General features: G+C 46.0%; 1 protein-coding gene across 2 annotated transcripts in view; it reads left to right on the top strand.

Annotated features, from left to right (window-relative positions):
- Positions 1 to 23,024, top strand: part of UNC93B1 (unc-93 homolog B1, TLR signaling regulator) — a 201,802-nt gene that overhangs the window by 30,029 nt on the left and 148,749 nt on the right. The window contains exon 2 of one of the 2 annotated variants that reach the window (XM_044296694.1): positions 10,796 to 10,908. In XM_044296694.1, the coding sequence (XP_044152629.1) occupies positions 10,813 to 10,908 (96 nt within the window). In that variant the 5' untranslated portion in view covers positions 10,796 to 10,812. Of the gene's footprint in view, positions 1 to 10,793; positions 10,909 to 23,024 lie in introns of those variants that run through there. The other variant, XM_044296695.1, reaches the window with a different exon arrangement.

The following is a 23,024-nucleotide window of genomic DNA, read 5'->3' as shown; positions in this document are numbered from 1 at the left end:
TCGTATTCAGGAGGCAACAGAGAGTCCGAGGAAGTACACAGCAACTTGACAGGCCCATGGATGCAACTAGCCTCACACTGCGGTGACCACGAGAGGATCTCGGCCGATCTCCAATCGAAAGTCGGATTATGCTTCTGGAGCCAGGGGTACCCCAAGACCACCGAGTAGTGTGGAGACGAAATCACCTGGAAACAGACCGACTCTCTGTGAATGGCACCAATGGCTATCCCCACTGGAAGGGTCTCATGAGTTACGTGTGGCGGCAGAAGGGGTCTGCCGTCTATCGCCTCAAGAGCCAGTGGGGAACCTCGAGGCTGCAGAGGAATGGAATTGGCGGCAGCGAACACACTATCAATGAACAAACCACCAGCACCAGAGTCCACCAACGCCTGGGTCGTCACCGAGCCCCCGACCCAGGAGAGGACAACAGTGATCAGTGGTTTGTCAACACGGGAAACCGGGGACGAGGAGACTCCACCCAAGATCTGCCCCCGACAGGATCTCAGGTGCGAGCGTTTCCCGGACGGTTCGGACATGCCAACCGAAAATGCCCACCGAGACCACAGTACATGCATCGGCCCTCGCGTCTCCGGAGTACCCTCTCCCCCTCGGACAGGCGAGCAAACCCCAGCTGCATGGGTTCACCCCCAGACAAGTCATCCCCAGGAGGCGTGGGAGGAGAGGGAGGCACGGGTGGGACAGCAAACGTAGGCGCCAATCTGTTAGAAGACCTCCGCAGGCTCTCCTTAAAGGAAGGTCTCTCCCTGAGTCTGGTGTCAATCAAAATCAGGAAAGAAATAAGAGACTCGAGCTCCACTGGTAGGTCCTTAGCTGCAACCTCATCCTTCAAGGCATCCGAAAGACCATGAGAGAAAGCAGCGACCAGAGCCTCATTATTCCAGCCCACCTCTGCTGCCAGGGTACGAAACTCAATGGCGTATTCAGCTACGGATCGTGAACCCTGTCTGATGGACATAAGGAGCTTCGCAGCAGAGGCAGCACGAGCCGGCACATCGAATACCTTCCGAAGAGAAGCAACAAAACCGGAAAACTGGATTGTTGTTCTCCCATAAAGGGCTGGCCCAGGCCAAGGCCTTGTCCGAGAGCAGCGAGATCAAGAAGCCCACCTTTGATCTCTCAGTAGGAAAGGCATGTGGCAGCAACTCGAAATAAATGCCCACCTGGTTAAGGAAACCTCGGCACTGAGTTGGCTCTCCCCCAAAGCGCTGTGGAAGGGGGGCAGAACCGGTCATACCCCGAGACACCGCAGGCGCAGCAACAGGTGTCGGGGTAGACTCTGGCGCAACAACCGGAGCGGCAGTAGGAACGGGCCCAGGAGCGACAACCGACCCATCGGCAACGGAAGCGAAATGAGCCGTGCGTTCAAGCAGGGTTTGCAACGCCACAGCGAACCGACCCAACAGGTGATCCTGCTGATCAAGTCTGGCAACCAGCGTAGGTAGCGAGGATGGCCCTGTACCGTCAGAATTCATGGCTTGGTCCTAATGTCATGGAACCATGAACCAGACGTACAACAAGAGATAAGTGGAAAATAAGAAGGCTTTATTGAAAAGCAAGCCGTAAGCAAAAGTCCAAACGGATGGCTAAACCGAAGCAGGGTCTTGCGTAGACAGAGGTCAGGAACCAGAAGGGTAGTCAGACGAAGCCAGGATCAGGAACCAACGGGGTAGTCAGACGAAGCCAGGATCAGGAACCAACGGGGTAGTCAGACGAAGCCAGGATCAGGAACCAACGGGGTAGTCAGACGAGGCCAGGATCAGGAACCAGAAGCAGCAGCAGTCTTAGAAGCATGTGAACACAGGAGGACCAAGCAAGGAACTGAAGCCACAGACCTCCTATATATATGAGCTAGGCATCCAGCTCCTCCCAGTGGGAAGGAGAAGCCGCAGGGTGGGAGGCTACCAGAAACCAAGATGGCCGCCAGCACATGTCAAACGAAGGAGAACAGTGAGAAGGTAAGACCATGACATATATTTCTAGCTTAAATGGCACACTGACTAATCCAGGTATTGTATATTGCGAAATAAGTGTTTTTTTGGTAACAGAATATGAAAGCTGTATATACTAAACTTGAATTTAACACTTGCAGATCTGGAAAGTAGTGTTTTTTGGAAAACAAGTGTGTTTTTAAAAACCCAGAAAATGATGGCTGTATTTCTAGCTTAAGGCCTTATGCAAACGACCGTGCCGTTTTTGCCGTCTGCAAACCACGGATCCACAAAAAACGGAAGCCGCCCATGTGCCTTCCTCAATTTACGGAACGGACAAGAATTGGACATGCTATATTTTTTTTTGCGGGGCAACGGAACAAAGCAACGGATGCGGACAGCACACGGATCGCTGTCTGCATCTTTTGCGGCCCCATTGAAGTGAATGGGTCCGCACCCAAGCTCGGATGTGGACCACAACAACGGTTGTGTGCATGAGGCCTAAATTGCACACTGACTAATCCAGATGTTGTATATTGCCAAAAAAGTCTTTTTTTGGTAACAGAATATGAAAGCTGTATATACTAAACTTGAATTTAACACTTGCAGATCTGGAAAATAGTGTTTTTTTGGCAAAAAAGTGTGTTTTTAAAAACCCAGAAAATGATGGCTGTATTTCTAGCTTAAATTGCATACTCATTAGGCCTGCAAATGCACCAGATGTTGTAAATCGGATGCTAGTGCACTGAGCTGGCATAAAATGGCCGCCGCCGCTGCCCACCTAACTGACTTATAAAAGTTATTTGTTTTCGGTCACTGGGCTCAGGGCAGGATAAAAGAATTGTGTCCTGCACCCACAAAACACAATGTATGTAGATCGCTGAGTTAGATTCAGGTTTTGAGCAAAGATTCAGTCCTATTCTCTCCCTGAAATCACCAGCAGCATCCTCTCCCTACACTAAGCACAGCAGAGTGACGTGCAGCGCTACGTGACTCCAGCTTTAATAGAGGCTGGGTCACATGCTACACTGGCCAATCACAGCCATGCCATTAGTACACAGCCATGCCAGTTAAACGCTTGTTGATTGGCCGCTCTGCAGCCTTTCAAAAAGCGCCAAGAAAGCGCCGAACACCGAACCCAAACTTTTACTGAAATATTCGGGTTCGGGGTCCAAAAATCCTAAAGTTCGTTCAACCCTAATGACCGCAAATATATATTTTCCTTAATTTATCCATAATTTTCATATAAACGGTCCCTATAGTGAATTGTCACATCTGTGCTGCAATAGCGTCTGTGTGTCAGGCCCAGATATTGGGAAAAATATTAGTGACAACAAATATATATTTTCCATAATTTATCCACACTTTACCTATAAACAGTGTCGGCAGTGAATTGTCACATCTGCGTGTGTGTGTGTCAGGACAAGAGTAAGTAAAAATATAAGTGAAATCTATTTTCCTTTTTCCATACTTTTACATACTTTTTCCATATACTGTGCTTGATGTGAACTGTGATATCCATGCCACATCTTGTGTGTCACACGTGCATATAACATTTAATATCAAGGGACGGTGAAGTGGCCATGATGCTGATGGTGCACGCAGAGGCCGTGGCCCTGGGCGCATTTAAACTGTGCCTGCTGCCAGAGCACAAGAAAAACAATCATCCAAGATTAGCTAGCTTCATGTCCCAGTTTGCAGGGCGGCGCAGGACACCACTCTTGAAGTCAGCCCAATGCGAACAGGTGATCGGTTTTGTTTTGCGCAGATAGTGCTTCCAGTCGGTTAAGCACCACCCTATCTTCCACCATGTCCAGTCTAAGTGCTCCACACAATCCTCACCCTGATCCTCCTTCCTCCCACCATTTTCAGTCTGGCCAAACAAGTGATCCCACATTCAGGATTTTTATAGAACTATTTGTAGTTGAAATCCGCTTGCATCAAACTTTGTGTAAGGAAAGGCCGCTCAACCGCAGTCAGACAAAGATGTTACCATCTTGAATTCTTGCTGAGCGCTCCCCCTCCACCACAGTCTGCTCACCTTTTATTTAGTCACAGTAACAATAGAAAAGGGGCTGGCCCGTCACCCGACCACTTACTTCATGTAACAAGGATACAGGAAGTGATGACACAGGAATATGAGAAAGTACAGGTACATGTCAAAGGACAGGGGAGGGCATGAACCTGGCCAAACAGTGCAATGCACACACCCCATCCCTGTATAAGGAAGGATGAGTCATGTCCATTGTCTGATCAGCCAGGTGGCTGCCCATCCCCCATCACTGTCAGAATGGACCCCATTCAATAATGCTCAAAGTGACCAGTATCTAGTGAAGATCATTCTACTGGTTCTTATAGGTTTGAGATTATCTGCAAGACATTGCTACGGCTATTGTCAGTATATGGTACGAGTATACCGATGAGGCAGATATGCATGTCTTAAAAGCATATATGTATCCAGAACGGGATAGTGAAGCCGCAGCAGAGGTATAATATGTATCTCTCGTTATGCAGACTTCACTTCTCTAATGTGTATAGACATTTGAAGGGAAGAAGCCCAGTGCATTGCACTTAGTGCTCACAAACCGGCAAACGCCCCCCTACACACTGAGAACACATCTCCAAGCCCATGAAAAGGTTTTCATACTGACGGTTTTACCACTGGTCCCGATTCAACCCAAGTACCCTATGCTAGAGCGTTCGGTTAAATCCGACACAGGGAGACAGGTGACAATCTATAAAAACACACACATCCTAGGATAAAATGTCTGCATAATAAAATTTCCACAACAGGATATTCCGAGGACCTCATTTCATCACCGTTGATTAATTTGGCCCTCTCACCAAGAATGCTTGAAGAGGGACCTGAGATCTTGTGCCCCGATTCCCAACCTCTTGAGCATCCAAAGTCACAAGAACATGAAGCTGAGGAATAGAAATTTGTTTTAATGAGGTGGATGATGATGAGACACAGTTGCCAATGACTCAAACACAATTACTGTCTCAAGAGGTTGAGGAAGAGGATAACACACAGTTGTCAATCACTGAGGTTGTGGTTAGGTCAACAAATCAGGAGGATGATCAGGAAGTGGAAGAGGTGGTGCTGGATGACGAGGTCACAGACCCAACCTGGGAAGGTGGCAACAAGCCGAGCAAGGAAAGCAGTACAGAGGGGGAAGGATCTCCCAACTGTTCCATGGAGAACCCTCTTGCGTAAATCTCCCTTAACATGGGGTAGGTTTTCGGCAGTATGGCGCTCTTTTGAGGAAAGTGCTGATGACAAAAGAATAGTAGTTTGCAACCTGTGCCACACCCAAATGAGCCGGGGCGTGAACACTAGCAACCTCACCACCACCAGCATGATCCGCCACATGGCATTAAAGCACCCTAATAGGTGGCCGAACACTTTCAGTCCACAATCTGTGTCTGCGGGTCACAAGAGGAGAAGTGGGGGTTGGAGCCTCTAACGTTGGTGGTGGCGGAAACCCTGATGGAATTGGGGCCTGCAATCCTTGGCATTAGTAGCACCTGTGCCATCCCATGGTATAAGTCACTCCCGGCCTCCACAACATTCACCCAGTGTGCCGTCAGGGAAATGTAGCGTCCCTGGCCGAAAGCACTTGTACATGTGTCCGTGGACAGGGGATTGGCCAGCACGTAACACAGGGGAAGAGGAGGCAGTGGTGTGACCCGCAGACACAGATTGTGGACCAAGGTGTTCGCCCACCTATTAGGGTGCTTTGATGCCATGTGGCGGATCATGCTGGTGGTGGTGAGGTTGCTAGTGTACACGCCCCGGCTCATTTTGGTGTGGCACAGGTTGCAGGAGACGGTCGCCTCTGCTACAGAGGGTAGTAGCCATGGCAGTTCCATCTGTTCTGCCTGGGTGGACAGAAGAGGATGAGGAGATTGGAAGTGATCCTCCTGATGACAACAGCGAAGTCTCGCTTGTTGGTACTCTGGCACACATGGCTGACTTCATGTTAGGCTGCCTTTCCCACGATCAGTGCGTTATACGCATTTTAAACAGCACAGATTACTGGTTGTTCACCCTTCTCGACCCCCGCTACAAAGATAACTTCTCATCTCTCATTTCCCTGGTGGAGAGGACGAGCAAAATGGTGCAATACCAGAAGATCCATCTGATAACGCTGGCGGCAGAGTTCGTACTTCCTTGGCCAACAGAGGAGGGGAGATGAGGGGAACACACAGCAGTTCCAACAGAGGCAGGGAGTCACTCTCCAGAGCCTGGGACAGTTTCATGACACCCTGCCAGCACCCTCACCCTGATGTGTGCCCTACTGCCACAAGGAGAGAAACATTTTGGAAGATGGTGACGCAGTACATCGCAGACCTCAACGATCCCTCAGTGCCTTACAACTACTGGGTGTCCAAGCTGGACACGTGGCACGAACTGGCGCTTTATGCTATAGAGGTGCTGGCCTGCCCTGCCGCCGGCGTTTTGTCTGAGTATCCGTGTTGTCCGTGTATTTCGTGCATTATAACAGATAAGCGTATCCGCCTGTCAACTGAAAATGCTGACAGGTTGACTGATATAAAAATGAACCTGGATTGACCATGACTTCTAGACTCCACCAGAGGAATGCTGACGAACATAAAGGCACTTTACGTGCGTTGTTTTTAATGTAGTTAATAGACTGTATTCCCATGCACACCTTCCACCACAAACAAGGGTATATGATTGAATCTTCCTTTTCTCCTCCTCCTCCTCTTCCGTCATATCAACATACATTGCTTATTCGTCACATATAATGCCCCTGCAGGCCCGCAACTCAAATCTTTTACAGGGTTAGCTCACCTGCAGGCCCACAACTCAATTCTTTTAGGGGGTCAGCTCACCTGCAGGCCCAAACCTAAAATTTTTACAGGGTCAGCTCACCTGCAGGCCAAAACCTAAAATCTTTTACAGGGTCAGCTCACCTGCAGGCCTGCAACTCAAATCTTTTACAGGGTCAGCTCACCTGCAGGCCCACAAATCTAATCTTTTACAGGGTCAGCTCATCTGCAGGCCCGCAACTCAATGTGAATGAGGTCCTCCTTTATGTGATATACAGGTTGTATCGGAGTGCCTCTTTCTTGTAATTTTTGGCAGCACTTGCACTTTATATACAAGTAAATATATAGGAAAGAATGTTTTCAATCAATTTTTCCTATAAAATCAATTTTTTACTTTGGTTTTGTGCGTAAAACCTTAATTATGTAATTCAGAAAACGGGGGCACATCGACATTAAAGTAAGAGTGCCGGCACACGGTATATAGTACACAATATGGTTCAAAGGGGAAGAAAAGAATACCGAGATAGGAGCCGGACATCTAAAAAAGTATCAAATTTATTTGCAACAGACACAACAAAGAATGGGTTAAAATCATTGTATACAATAAATCAAGGCCATGTGAACCAAACATGTACACATGCCACCCTGACTCGCCACAAAGCCATGAACATGCCCCCACATAGATGAATGTATAACAGTTTAAAATGCATGAAATCCATCAACAAGAAAATAGGAAAGTTGTAATACTTATCATTTAGAGTAGCATAGTTGGGGTATGCGTGGTGCCGCCAGGCTCTGCTTGCTTCCTAAATTCCTTCCTTAATTAGATTGTGGGCCTGGTGATCAGTTCAAGACCTTTTAAGCAGCATCAGCAGCAGCATGGTGATACAAATGAGTATCAAGGTTACATACTGTGAAGATGGCAGCATGAGGAGGCCACATAGTGGCACAAGGACACAAATGAGTCTGGATAAAAGACTAAGGCCACAGATTGTTTAGAACGATGCAGATGGAAACAAATCTGTGGAGCTGTATGACGGTCACCTGCAGATTAATGCAGACCAGGGGTGTAGCTATAGGGGAAGCACGGGAAGCTGCAGCTTTGGGGCCATGACCCAGAAGGGGCCCATCCAGGAGGAGGAGGACTAAAGTATTTGGTCAGGACCCCCTCAACAGTTTTACACAATTAAATTATATACAGTGACAGTATAGACAGTGTATAAAACGGATGGAACAACTGCCGGCCCTGGTCTGAGAGACCGATCTTTACTAGCCACAGGAATGGGGGCGGCATGAAAGGAAGGGATCGCTAAAAAATTACTGTGGGATGGAGCCCCATTCAAAAATTTGCTGTGGACCCCAGTAATTTCTAGCTAAGCCACTGATGCAGCCCACAAAAGCAAGTTGGGTTTATCGATTCTAAAACCTTAATTTAATTGTGGGCCTGGTGATCAGTTTAAGGCCTTTTAAGCAGCATCAGCAGCAGCATGGTGATACAAATGATTTGCAAGGTAACATGGTGTGGAGATGGCAGCATGAGGAGGCCACATAGTGTCACAATGACAGAGTCTGGATAAAAGACTGAGGCCACAGATTGTTTAGAAAGATGCAGATGGAAACAAATCTGTAGAGCTGTATGATGGTCACCTGAAGATTAATGCAGCCATCAAAATCAAGTTGGGTTTATCGGTTCCACCTCAGCTCACCAGCAGGCCCGCAACTAAAATCTTTTAAAGGGTCAGCTCATCTGCAGGCTCTCAGCTAATTATACCTAATAGGTAATTTGTACGCATGCTGCCTTACTTGGATGTGGTAGCAATAGCCTTTTCTCAGGCTTCCTCTCCAGAATCAAACACTGATTCCCCTGTTACCCGTAGTTACAATGGTTTTGAGCTGACATCGAAAGTTCATAGGGAAGATATGCAAATGGTTCGTGGATGTCACGGGGACGTGCGATCAGGCAGACGTTATCTAGAGTCAACAAAGCGGCAGCAGGGCCTCTCCTGTATAATGTTTTCTCATCCAAAATACCGCAGTGACATTCCCAGAATTTTTGTATTACTCATTCCAATAACAGGGCATCTTAAGAGACCTGTATTGTTATTTATCGTCACTACCTCCACGAGTCGGGAGTGTGTGATTTGCGCGCCACCCGCTTGCCTTCCTTGGATGTGGTAGCTGTTTCTCAGGTTCTCTCTCCGGAATCAAACACTGATTCCCCATTACCCGTAGTTTTACAATGGTTTTGAGCTGACAATTACATCGAAAGTTGATAGGCCAGACATCGGAATGGATCGTCGCAATCACGGGGACGTGCCATCGCCCCAGGTTAACTAGAGTCACCAAAGCGGCAGCAGGCCACCGCCCATAATGTTTTGGATGGTCAGATCAGCAGGCCCTTGCTCCTAATGTTTTTGAGGTTCACCAGCAGGCCATCAATCGCAATTTTTAAAGGGTGTGTATGATGCCCTCCTTTATGTGTAACTAAGGAGGTATCGGAGTGCCTCTTCCTTGTAATTTTTGGCAGCACTTGCACTTTATATACAAGTAATTATTGTCATTATGTAAAAGTGGCGTACTATCCGGACAACATCCCAGCAGCGACCAGCGAGTCCAAGATGCATCCATACATCCTCCCCATGCTGTTACAGAACCATTTCGGTGGTGTTACCAACAATTTCTGACATTTTCTTATGAACCAGGCACCCTCCCCTCTTCAGAGCAGGGGGTACCTGGTTTAATGCTCGGGTTCTCCCATTGACTTCCATTATACTCTGGTGCTCGGTCGAGCACCCGAATATCACGATGTGTTCGGCCTGAACACCCGAGCACTATGGTGCTCGATCAACACTAATCAGAACTTCAGGTCTGGATGTTAAAAGGGTTGGCCACTTTCTGGCTTCTGTTGATCAATGTGTTTGTAAGATGATTATATGGCACTTAGTAATATAGTGTTTGTTGATATTCTGCATCATTCTCTACATTTCGTAAGGTATTTCCTTTGTTGGTCAAGTTTTCTGTGTTGTCCACACAGAGGTTCTGTCCATAAAATGGCCATTGATGGAGGGTCATGTGACTAGACATATCACCCAGTCTCCTCCATTCAAATACACTGCATCTGCACTAAACTATCAACATTGCAAGTGCAGATGGCAGATTTGGTGTATTTTAGTAGAGAAGGCTAAGCTGTGAAGGCTAAGTGAAGTTATTTTTGCCTGGTCACATGACCCTCCATTAGTGGCCATCTTATGGACAGGTCTTCTGTGTGAACAGCACAGAAGATTTGCCCAACGAGGGTACATGACATGAAATATAGCAAATGGAACAGAAAATCAACAAAGGCTATATTAGTATTTGTTATATAGTCATCTTACCTACACATTGGTCCAACCCCTTGGAATGTATGTAAGGAACCTGTAATGATAGCAATGCTACTGTAACAAGTTCCATGCCCTATTTGAGATGTTTGAATTATTACTATTTGTTAGACCTCTGGACTTCATAAATACATCCAAAAGTGAACTTTTGAGATGTTGTAAAACTACATGAAATGACCACATCCATGAAGTCTGTGAGATTTGATTCCCCATTCATAGGTTTCTCTTGTAGGAATTCTGTCAAACAAAAGATAGTTTAAATCAATTGCATTGGATCAAGAGGTCTTTAGGTGCTCTATATGGTGCTAACAGTTCTGTTGTTCTGGAAATTGGTGGAGGCCAAAACTCATGAATTTCATTAATTTGAACACGCCATAAGACTGTTTTGCTGCATTTACCATGTATTGCTGTTGATTAAAACAATTTAAAATGCCAAAACATATGCAGTATTTTACACTAAGCCTTAGAATTAATTTCCTAATGGCGAATGTAATAATATGTACAGCTAACATAGCTTGCTTTGCTCAAAAATTACTTTATTATGAAGTGTGCAGCTATGCTGTATATGTGTGGCATTATACTGCTATACATGAAGACTTTCAATGCAGTATGCTTTGTTTTCATTGTATTTTATTGCAATATTTGTATTTATTATTTTATTTGTATTTTAAGGAACTTAAACACTTATTATGGCCCAGTTGAATCCTGAAGCCTCCATTAATGGGGTGGCAGCTGATCGAGTAGTGCCACAGGATACCCCAGTACTAGATGAAGGTAATGAACAGGTAAGTTGTATTCATTACAAAATGTTCACTAATGATATCATGGAAATGTGCACAGAGACACCTGTGTACAAGGCAACCCTAAAAATCAAACAAGCATCTCCGTACTATAAAATAAACTTTATGCAACAGTTTTTATAAGTTGTTCTAGTACTGGTTCTGATGCTCCAGATTTTTTTTAAAGTTCTGTTTGGACCCAAATAATTTCGGCCCGAACCTAAGTGGCTCCAATTGCCCTGGATTATCTAACACCCTCTAGTCTCCTAGGATATCTTTGTTTTTTTATTATTTTTCCTTCACTAAGCTCTTAAATGCAATGACAGCAATAGTAAATCAGGTTAGAGTGACACTGACATACAGTTGATATAAAAAGTCTACACACCCCTGTTAAAATGTCAGGTTTCTGTGATATAAAAAAATTAGACAAAGATAAATCATTTCAGAACTTTTTGCACCTTTAATGTGACCTATAAACTGTACCACTTAATTGAAAAACAAACTGAAATCTTTTAGGTGGAGGGAAGAAAACAAACAAAAAAAAAATAATAATGTGGTTGCATATATTATATTATAACTGGGGATGTAGCTGTGTTCAGAATTAAGGCCTCTTTCACACTTGCGTTGTCCGGATCCGGCGTGTACTCGACTTGCCGGAATTACACGCCGGATCCAGAAAAACGCAAGTGTACTGAAAGCATTTGAAGACGGATCCGTCTTCAAAATGCTTTCAGTGTTACCATGGCAGCCAGGACGCTATTAAAGTCCTGGTTGCCATAGTAGGAGCGGGGGAGCAGTATACTTACCGTCCGTGCGGCTCCCGGGGCGCTCCAGAATGACGTCAGAGCGCCCCCATGCGCATGGATGACGTGTCATGCGATCACGTCATCCATGCGCGCGGGGCGCTCTGACGTCACTCTGAAGCGCCCCGGGAGCCGCACGGACGGTAAGTATACTGCTCCTCCGCTCCCCACTACACTTTACCATGGCTGCCAGGACTTTAGCGTCCCGGCAGCCATGGTAACCATTCAGAAAAAGCTAAACATTGTATCCGGCAATGCGCCAAAACGACGTTTAGCTTAAGGCCGGATCCGGATCAATGCCTTTCAATGAGCATTAATTCCGGATCCGGCCTTGCGGCAAGTCTTCAGGATTTTTGGCCGGAGCAAAAAGCTCAGCATGCTGCGGTATTTTCTCCGGCCAAAAAACGTTCCGTTCCGGAACTGAAGACATCCTGATGCATCCTGAACGGATTTCACTCCATTCAGAATGCATTAGGATAAAACTGATCAGGATTCTTCCGGCATAGAGCCCCGACGACGGAACTCTATGCCGGAAGAAAAGAACGCAAGTGTGAAAGAGCCCTAAGCAATCACATTGAAAATCATGTTAAATAGGAGTCAGCATACACCTGCCATCATTTAAAGTGCCTCTGATTAACCTCAAGTTCAGCTGCTCTACTTGGTCTTTCCTGAAATTTTCTTAGTCACATCCCACAGCAAAAGCCATGGTCCACAGAGAGCTTCCAAAGCATCAGAGGGATCACATTGTTAAAAGGTATCAGTCAGGAGAAGGGTACAAAAGAATTTCCAAGGCATTAGATATGCCATAAGAAAGAAAGATGGTCCAGCTTCACTGAAAAATACTTGAGGCTTTATTCAATCCCGTGCAGATAAAAAACAACATACAGCAATGCAGAGAATCGACCGGTTTCGGATCACTATAGATGCGGATCCTTTTTTTTTTAATAGCCTTTATTTAATATGTTTTGTAAAGGTTAAAACAACAATCCCAAAGGGAAAAACAATCAGCATGACAATCATACACATAAGCAAGTCCAGATAAATCCATCATTATCATATTGCACAACAGTAAAAAACATAAATGTATCTTTATTACAGAGCATTACTGTCGTCACAAAGAGAAATCTGCACTCGCCCACACCACATCCACACACACAATCACACACTTGGGTAATGCAGGCCCAATCATCAATGAACCTCAAACAGTGCCCTCCGCTTGTACCCATATTCCCCAGATTTTGTCAAATCGATCGGGCACTCCTCTTGCTTCGTATGTCAATTTGTACATCTGAAGGTCTTTGTTAATAAGTTGCACCCACTGATCCACCGTGGGGCACTTGGGTGGTTTCCAGTTCAACAGTATGTTTTTCCTACCATAAAACATTAGTAACCGTAGCAAAATTCTACTATACTTGGATGGGGTTACATCAGAAACCAATCCCATAACGTATATTATTGGATCACAGATCCCTGGAAGCCCCAACTTAACACTAATAAAATTGCACACACCCTTCCAGTATATCTGCAATGTCGGACACCTCCAAACCTTATGAAAAAAGGATCCTCTGTCCCCCCCACATCTGTCACACCCAGGACCCGGTATCTTCCGCATCTGACACAAGCACAACAGGGTCAGAAATACCCTATGTATCCATTTGACCTGAATGAGTTGATCCCGAGTGCTTATAACAGACTTCCTCCACCCTAGACGCCATTCCTCCAAGTGAGAATCCTCTAGTTCTGGGATATCCGCCGACCATCTAACAAATGATCGCTGGATAGGGGAGTCTTGCATCTTAATAATTTCAGCATAAAAGGAGGAAATTGGTTTGTGTGATTGTTCTCTCCTAGCTACAGATTCCAGAGGACCACACTTGAAGCTTAGGGTCAAAGATTGGAACTGCTTATCACAAGCGTGTCTCAATTGGAGGAACCGGTAAAAACTCGTCCGAGGTAACAGGAATTCCGACTGCAGACTCTCAAAGGAGCGAAAGATCCCCTCTTGGAACAACTGCGTCAAATACTTAAGCCCTTTCCTAGGCCAAAATTCAAAATCTGACAGGTGTAGAAGCTCAGGGAGGTGCTTATTACGCCATAGTGGGATGTACGGAGACCAGGATTCTCCTGTTTGGGTAACCATATGTGTATTCACAAATCTCGCCCATGTCTCTATAACCGTCACCATGGCCTCCGTATATCTCCCATGAACCAGAGTCCCGCCTCCCCTATAGACCAGGTTTGTCAGAGCTTCATACAACTAGCGCCGCCTCCAAAACCACCGCTGGATTATTGGCATCCGCTCTAATCCACCAGGAAGCATACATCAGGCATGTCGCTATGTAGTAAATATACATGTCCGGAAGTTGCAAACCCCCCTGTAAGTAGGAAGCTTTCAAAGTCTTTCTAGCTATTCTTGGGTTCTGGTGACACCACAAGAATCGAGACATGACTTTGTCTAAAACATCAAAATGGGACTTCGGAATCTTTACCGGAGCTGCTCTATAGACATATAATAGCTTAGGCAACAGCACCATTTTAATAATGTTGATTCTGCCTATTAAGGTCAAGGGTAAATTTTCCAAGGCTTCTAGCTAACGTGTAACGTATTCCATAGTGGGTCTCAGATTCAAAAGACAGAATTGCCTAGGGTCTCTATGGATATGAATCCCTAAGTAAATAAAGCTGTCCACCACTCTCAGGGGGGACACCGGAGAAATATCTACCTCTTCATCTACATCTACTATGCATAGACTGGATTTAGCCCAGTTCACTCGCAAGCCAGAATATCTCCCATATCCGTTCACCACATCCAGCAGGGATTCTAAGGAAGGGCCAGGGTCAGCCAAGTACACCAACAGGTCATCCGCGTATAGCGACACTTTCTCTTGTATCCCGGCTATCGACCACCCCTCTATCAACGAGCTATTATTGATTAATTGTGTAAGGGGTTCCATTATCAGGGCAAACAGCAAAGGAGACAGGGGACAACCCTGCCTTGTGCCCCTATACAGTCTAAAAGATCGGGAAGTAAAGCCATTTACTCTAATGCGCGCTGTGGGGGCCTGATACAGCAGTTGGACCCATTTAATAAACGAGGGAGGGAAATGAAGGCGGGACATTGGCATTTTATTTGGGAGACATTCTACTGAGTCAAAGGCTTTCTCGTTATCGAGAGACGCCAGAACCCTTGATCCCGCATTATCATGCCTGACCTGCAAGTTTGTAAATAGCCTCCTAAGGTTGATATTCGTTGTTTTCCCAGGCATAAACCCAGATTGGTCGGGATCAATGATAGATAGGACAACTTTACTAAGTCGCTTGGCCAAAACTTTTGGCGTCAGTATTCAGTAGGAAAATAGGCCTATATGACACACAGTGGTCCGGAGACTTCCCAGCTTTATGAATCACCACGATGGTAGCTTCTCCAAAGGATGAAGGCAGCCCACCGGATTCATAGGCGTAGTTAAACAGTTTGAGCAATCGTGCAGATTGTAACTCAGCATCCAATCTGTACCATTCCACTGGGAAGCCGTCCGGACCAGGTGATTTCCCCACTGCCATATCTCCAATCGCACCTTTAATCTCCCCTTCATCAATAGGTCCCTCTAGGTATTTACAGTCCGCCCTCGCTAATGATGTAAGGGGAATGGTTTGAAGGAAAGATCGGATCTCATCCGGGATCAAGCTAATTTTAGAACTATACAGGTCTGCGTAAAACTGGGCAAACTGCTCGCAGATCTCTCCCGGCCGATATACCCTCGAGCCATCCCCACATGTAATGTGCGGGACCACCGTCTGAGGCATCTCAGTCCTAGCCAGGAAGGCCAAAGCTCTCCCATTCTTATCTCCGTCAGCAAATACTAAGCGCCTTTGATACAATAGCTTCTTCTGGGTATACTCAGTTAGGTGTAAACTAAGTTTCCTCTGTGCCTCATCCCATATCCTACGACTCTCTGCATTCGGGTTTACAATAAAAGCCTGTTCTTTCTCTACTACTTCTCCTTCTAACTTAGACCTAGTAGCACTCAACTCCTTCCTGTGCATAGCTATCGCCTGAATCAGAGTACCACGTAGTACCACCTTAAAAGCCTCCCACTCCACTGACGGATTAGTTGAGCCCTCATTAAATTCCCAATAGTCCTTCATACCTTGCTGTGCAGACCAAACTACAGGTAGGACCTCCAGCCACTTACTATTGAGTCTCCACATTCTTTCAGCCGGTGTAAGAGGTTGTTTCAGGACCATCAACAGGGGGGCATGGTCAGAAACACCTCTTGGCAAATAATCAGCTACCACCAGAGAGGACAACAGGTCTCTACTAAGGAACACTAAGTCTATCCGGGAGAGAGCTGCGTGAGAGGCAGAGTAACAGGAATATTGACGTGTCTCCGGATGCAAATACCTCCAACCCTCCGTTAAATCAAACACCTCAGCCCAGGATCTTAACGTCTCACTATGGGTGTCACTGGGGCGAAGCCGATCCAGTGAACGGTCTAGGACCGCATTGAAGTCTCCAAGCACAATCAGAGGCATCGGGGCCAAAGCTGCTACACGTCTCATAAATTTCCCTCCGAAAGGGAGGGGGAACATAAACCCCAACCACAAGGTAGTCAATGCCTCTGACTGCAGCATGAAGAACAACAAAATGTCCCAACATGTCATTATGCACATAATGCAACCGGAAGGGAAGGGATTTCGCCACCAAAATTGATACACCCCTAGCTCTAGAATTATATGCAGCGTGATAGACTGCGCCCACCCATGGCCTCCGCAGTGCCAAGAGTTTGCGTCCCTGCAGATGTGTCTCCTGCAATATCAGTACGTCTGGGTTGTGATTACGTAAAAAATTAAAGACCAGAGATCGTTTAATTTTATCATTGAGACCCCTGACATTCTAGGAGACGAACCGAAAGACCGTCATCATGGCGGTTTGATAAGACAATGATCCCAAAAGAACCTCCACCACCCAAGCCATACATTCACACACTCATACCCACTCCTCACATTCAAATCCAAAAACCTCCCAGAAGCCCAAAACACCTGACACCTCCCCCCACCCTGCCCAGATAACCCCAACACATCCAAGCCTAAATACCCTCCCCCCATTCGTCTCTTAGAGAAAATAGGGACGAAGACCCGTACTCAATCAACTAGTCTAGGTAAACCACTGAACCTAACCTAGACAGCAAAGTATTGTAACCATCACACATTCAGCTCCATCATACAGTGTAGTCATCTGAAAGTATATGCTGAGACCCTCCGCCCAGACATCTCGTTATACTCAGCCCCTGCGATCAAGCCAGTCTGAGGCCTCCTCAGGGTTGGTAAAGAATTTCACCAGATCACCGTCCTGGATTCTGAGCCGCGCTGGATAAATCATGGCGTAGACAAGTCCCTTCTCCCGTAGCCGGGTCCTCACTGCTGTAAATTGTTTACGTTGCTTCTGCACCTCAGTAGAGAAGTCCGGGTAGAAAGAGATCCGAGTGTTGTCGAAACGTATGTCCTTTAGACTGCGGGCAGCCGCCAGCACAGCATCTCGGTCCCTATAATTCAGGACTTTAAAAATGAAAGGACGGGGTGGGGCCCCCGGAGGTAGAGGACGAGTAGGGATCCTGTGGGCCCGCTCAATTGCAAAAGTCCCTGAAAGATTTATCGGATTCAGGACTTGTTTAACCACTTCATCCCCGCTAGTTGAAATCCCCTTCATGACCAGAGCACTTTTTACACTTCGGCACTACACTACTTTCACCGTTTATCGCTCGGTCATGCAACTTACCACCCAAATGAATTTTACCTCCTTTTCTTCTCACTAATGGAGCTTTCATTTGGTGGTATTTTATTGCTGCTGACATTTTTACTTTTTTTGTTATTAATCAAAATGTAACGATTTTTTTGCAAAAAAATGACATTTTTCACTTTCAGCTGTAAAATTTAGCAAAAAAAACGACATCCATATATCAATTTTTCACCAAATTTATTGTTATACATGTCTTTGATAAAAAAAAAATGTTTGGGCAAAAAAAAAAAATGGTTTGGGTAAAAGTTATAGCGTTTACAAACTATGGTACAAAAATGTGAATTTCTGCTTTTTGAAACAGCTCTGATTTTCTGAGCACCTGTCATGATTCCTGAGGTTCTACAATGCCCAAACAGTAGAAAAACCCCCACAAATGACCCCATTTCGGAAAGTAGACACCCTAAGGTATTCGCTGATGGGCATAGTGAGTTCATAGAACTTTTTATTTTTTGTCACAAGTTAGCGGAAAATGATGATGATTTTTTTTTTTCTTACAAAGTCTCATATTCCACTAACTTGCGACAAAAAATTCTAGGAACTCACAATGCCCCTCACAGAATACCTTGGGGTGTCTTCTTTCCAAAATGGGGTCACTTGTGGCGTAGTTATACTGCCCTGGGAATTTAGGGGCCCATATGTGTGAGAAGTACTTTGCGATCAAAATCTGTAAAAAATGACCGGTGAAATCCGAAAGGTGCACTTTGGAATATGCGCCCCTTTGCCCACCTTGGCATCAAAAAAGTGTCACACATCTGGTATCGCCGTACTCAGGAGAAGTTGGGGAATGTGTTTTGGGGTGTCATTTTACATATACCCATGCTGGGTGAGAGAAATATCTTGGCAAAAGACAACTTTTCCCATTTTTTTATACAAAGTTGGCATTTGACCAAGATATTTTTCTCACCCAGCATGGGTATATGTAAAATGACACCCCAAAACACATTCCCCAACTTCTCCTGAGTACGGCGATACCAGATGTGTGACACTTTATTGCAGCCTAGGTGGGCAAAGGGGCACATATTCCAAAGTGCACCTTTCGGGTTTCGCCGGTCATTTTTTACACATTTTGATTGCAAGGTACTTCTTACACATTTGGGCCCCTAAATTGCCAGGGCAGTATAACTACGCCACAAGTGACCCCATTTTGGAAAGAAGACACCCCAAGGTATTCCGTGAGGGGCACTGCGAGTTCCTAGAATTTTTTTTTTGTCACAAGTTAGCAGAAAATGCTGATTTTTTTTTCTCTTTTTTCCTTACAAAGTCTCATATTCCACTAACTTGCGACAAAAAATAAAAAATTCTAGGAACTCGCCATGCCCCTCACGGAATACCTTGGGGTGTCTTCTTTCCAAAATGGGGTCACTTGTGGCGTAGTTATACTGCCCTGGCAATTTAGGGGCCCATATGTGTGAGAAGTACTTTGCAATCAAAATGTGTAAAAAATGGCCTGCGAAATCCGAAAGATGCACTTTGGAATATGTGCCCCTTTGCCCACCTTGGCATCAAAAAAGTGTCATACATCTGGTATCGCCGTACTCAGGAGAAGTTGGGGAATGTGTTTTGGGGTGTCATTTTACATATACCCATGCTGGGTGAGAGAAATATCTTGGCAAAAGACAACTTTTCCCATTTTTTTTATACAAAGTTGGCATTTGACCAAGATATTTATCTCACCCAGCATGGGTATATGTAAAATGACACCCCAAAACACATTCCCCAGCTTCTCCTGAGTACGGCAATACCAGATGTGTGACACTTTTTTGCAGCCTAGATGCGCAAAGGTCCCCAAATTCCTTTTAGGAGGGCATTTTTAGACATTTGGATCCCAGACTTCTTCTCACGCTTTAGGGCCCCTAAAAAGCCAGGGCAGTATAAATACCCCACATGTGACCCCACTTTGGAAAGAAGACCCCCCAAGGTATCCAATGAGGGGCCTGGCAAGTTCATAGAATTTTTTTTTTTCCGCATAAGTTAGCGGAAATAGATTTTTTTTTTGTTTTTTCTCACAAAGTCTCACTTTCCGCTAACTTAGGACAAAAATTTAAATCTTTCATGGACTCAATATGCCCCTCAGCAAATACCTTGGGGTGTATTCTTTCCAAAATGGGGTCAGTTGTGGGGTGTTTGTACTGCCCTGGCATTTGAGGGTCTCCGCAATCATTACATGCATGGCCAGAATTAGAAGTTTCTGCTATTCTCCTTATATTGAACATACAGGTAATGAGATTTTTTTTTCCGTTCAGCCTCTGGGCTGAAAGAAAAAAATGAACGGCACAGATTTCTTCATTCGCATCGATCAATATGGATGAAAAAATCTCTGCCAAAAAAAAAAAAAAATGGAGGGGAAAGGCGTCTGCCAGGACATCCATACCCACTTAGCTCGTATGCCCTGGCAAACCAGATTTCTCCATTCGCATCAATCGATGTGGATGAATAAATCATTGCCGGGATTTTTTTTTTATTTATTTTTTATATATATATACAAAATGTTTGCCAAAGCATAGGAACGCCGCCTCCTCCTCAGCTCGTATGCCTTGGCAAACGTATCTGTCACTGCAGAGGAGAAAATCCCGTCTTGCAGCGCCGCATACACCGACTTGCGTGTAATCTGACAGCAGCGCAATGCTTCTGTCAGAATGCACATCGGTGCTGCAGCTAGTAGATCGGTTGGTCCACCTGGAAGGTAAAAAAAGAAAAAAAAAAAAAAGAAAAAAACCAGGCCACAACGCAATAATTTTATTAACTTTGGAACAGTACATGTAAACTTTAACTTTTTGAACTAAATATTAACGTGTTTGCTTACTGGTGTGTTTTTTTTTTTTTTTTTTTTACCTTTATAGAACAAACCTCTCCTTCCCCATGGGTCAATGTGCAAAGCGCAAATCGCCCAAAGATGTGGCGAAGTGCGTTATGCACTTTGTCCCATGTGAAAGGAGACGTTTGCAGCAGCTGTGAGTGAATGGGCCCTAATAGCCCTGTGTGCCTGTCCTGGTGAGATGATCCCTATGCTAATAGTGTACCTGTGAGTGGTACTTCCGGAAACACTCTCCAAAGCATAGGGCAGGGTGGTCAGGACAGTCAGGACAGAAATAACGGGTGTCACGCCTTATTCCACTCCAGCTACAGACACAACATTTTTTTCGGGGTGGCGGTCGGTTTGAGGTACCAGGAACGACACTGGGGAAATGTCGCTCGTGTAGACGGCTAACTACACTGGTGGATGGAGCCACGGAACCTCCTGGGTACAGGAGGTTCGCGATGATCTCTTCCTGAAATTTGAGGAAGGATCCAGTTCTCCCAGCCTTACTGTAGAGAACAAAACTATTGTACAGAGCCAATTGAATTAAATATACAGACACCTTCTTATACCAGCGTCTGGTTCTGCGGGACACTAAATACGGAGCCAACATCTGGTCATTGAAGTCCACCCCTCCCATGAGCAAATTATAGTCGTGGACTGAGAGGGGCTTTTCAATGACACGGGTTGCTCGCTCAATTTGGATTGTCGTGTCTGCGTGAATGGAGGAGAGCATGTAAACGTCACGCTTGTCTCTCCATTTCACCGCGAGCAGTTCTTCGTTACACAGTGCGGCCCTCTGCCCCCTTGCAAGACGGGTGGTAACGAGCCGTTGGGGGAAGCCCGCGCGACTAGTTCGCGCGGTACCACAGGCGCCAATCCGTTCTAGAAACAAATGCCTAAAGAGGGCCACACTTGTGTAAAAATTGTCCACATAAAGATGGTACCCCTTGCCGAATAAGGGTGACACCAAGTCCCAAACTGTCTTCCCACTGCTCCCCAGGTAGTCAGGGCAACCGACCGGCTCCAGGGTCTGATCTTTTCCCTCATAGATCCGAAATTTGTGGGTATAGCCTGTGGCCCTTTCACAGAGCTTATACAATTTGACCCCATACCGGGCGCGCTTGCTTGGGATGTATTGTTTGAAGCCAAGGCGCCCGGTAAAATGTATCAGGGACTCGTCTACGCAGATGTTTTGCTCTGGGGTATAAATATCTGCAAATTTCTGGTTGAAATGGTCTATGAGGGGCCGAATTTTGTGGAGCCGGTCAAAAGCAGGGTGGCCTCTGGGACGGGAGGTGCTGTTATCACTAAAGTGCAGGAAACGCAGGATGGTCTCAAATCGTGTCCTGGACATAGCAGCAGAGAACATGGGCATGTGATGAATTGGGTTCGTGGACCAATATGACCGCAATTCATGCTTTTTTGTCAGGCCCATGTTGAGGAGGAGGCCCAGAAAAGTTTTAATTTCGGAAACTTGGACTGGTTTCCACCGGAAAGACTGGGCATAAGAGCTTCCCGGGTTAGCGGTTATAAATTGTGTGGCATATCTGTTTGTTTCAGCCACAACTAAGTCTAAGAGCTCCGCAGTCAAGAACAGCTCAAAAAATCCCAGGGCCGAACCGATCTGAGCTGTCTCAACCCGAACTCCAGACTGGGCAGTGAAAGGGAAAACTACAGGTGCGGCTGAAGTTGGGGACTGCCAATCAGGGTTTGCCAGCACCTCTGGGATTCTAGGGGCTCTACGGGCACGTCTTTGCGGTGGCTGCGACGGGGTCACTACTGCACGTGCCACCGTACCAGCTTCAACTGCCCTTCTGGTGCTCGCTACTTCACCAGGTTGTACGGCAGTGCTGGTACTAGGTCCAGGAAGGGCTGGGCTGCTGGTGTATGCCTCACCACGTAATCCGACAGCACCAGCCCCACTCTGCTGCTCTTGAAGCGGATCCTGCGCAACCTGCGGTCTAGCGACACGGGGCCGGGTACGCCTGCTGCTATCAGGGACCTCAGCCTCCTCGTCCCAACTTTGGGTCAGAGAGCCACTGCTTTCTACAGGTTCGTATTCTGACCCGCTGGATTCATCAGATGAGGGTTCCCACTCCTCATCCGACTGGGTCAGAAGCCTGTAGGCCTCTTCAGAAGAATACCCCCTGTTAGACATTTGGGCAACTAAATTTAGGGGTATTCCCTGAGACTACCCAAGAAAAAAAAAGCAAGCCTGTCTTACAAATGGGAGGCTAGCGAAGTACCGGAGGCCGCTGCGGTTGATAAAAAATATCAAAACTGATTTTTTTTATCGCCGCAGTGCGTGTAAAGTGAATGTGCAGTGATCAAAAAAAAAAAATTTTTTTGTCACTGCGGTGGGGCGGGCGTGGGCGAACGCACGTGTGGGCGACCGATCAGGCCTGATCGGGCAAACACTGCGTTTTGGGTGGAGGGCGAACTAAAGTGACACTAATACAATTATAGATCTGACCGTGATCAGTTTTGATCACTTTCAGATACTATAAAAGTACAAATGCTGATTAGCGATACGCTAATCAGCGAATAACGGACTGCGGTGCGGTGGGCTGGGCGCTAACTGATCGCTAACTACCTAACCAAGGGACCTAAACTATACCTAAAACCTAACGGTCAATACCAGTGAAAAAAAAAAGTGACAGTTTGCACTGATCACTTTTTTCCTTTTCACTAGTGATTGACAGGGGCAAGAAGGGGTGATCAA

Source organism: Bufo gargarizans, chromosome 6 (assembly GCF_014858855.1).
Source record: "Bufo gargarizans isolate SCDJY-AF-19 chromosome 6, ASM1485885v1, whole genome shotgun sequence".
Taxonomy (NCBI): Eukaryota; Metazoa; Chordata; class Amphibia; order Anura; family Bufonidae; genus Bufo; species Bufo gargarizans.
Note: the sequence above shows the minus strand (reverse complement) of the source record. Positions and strands in the feature narration are given on the sequence as shown.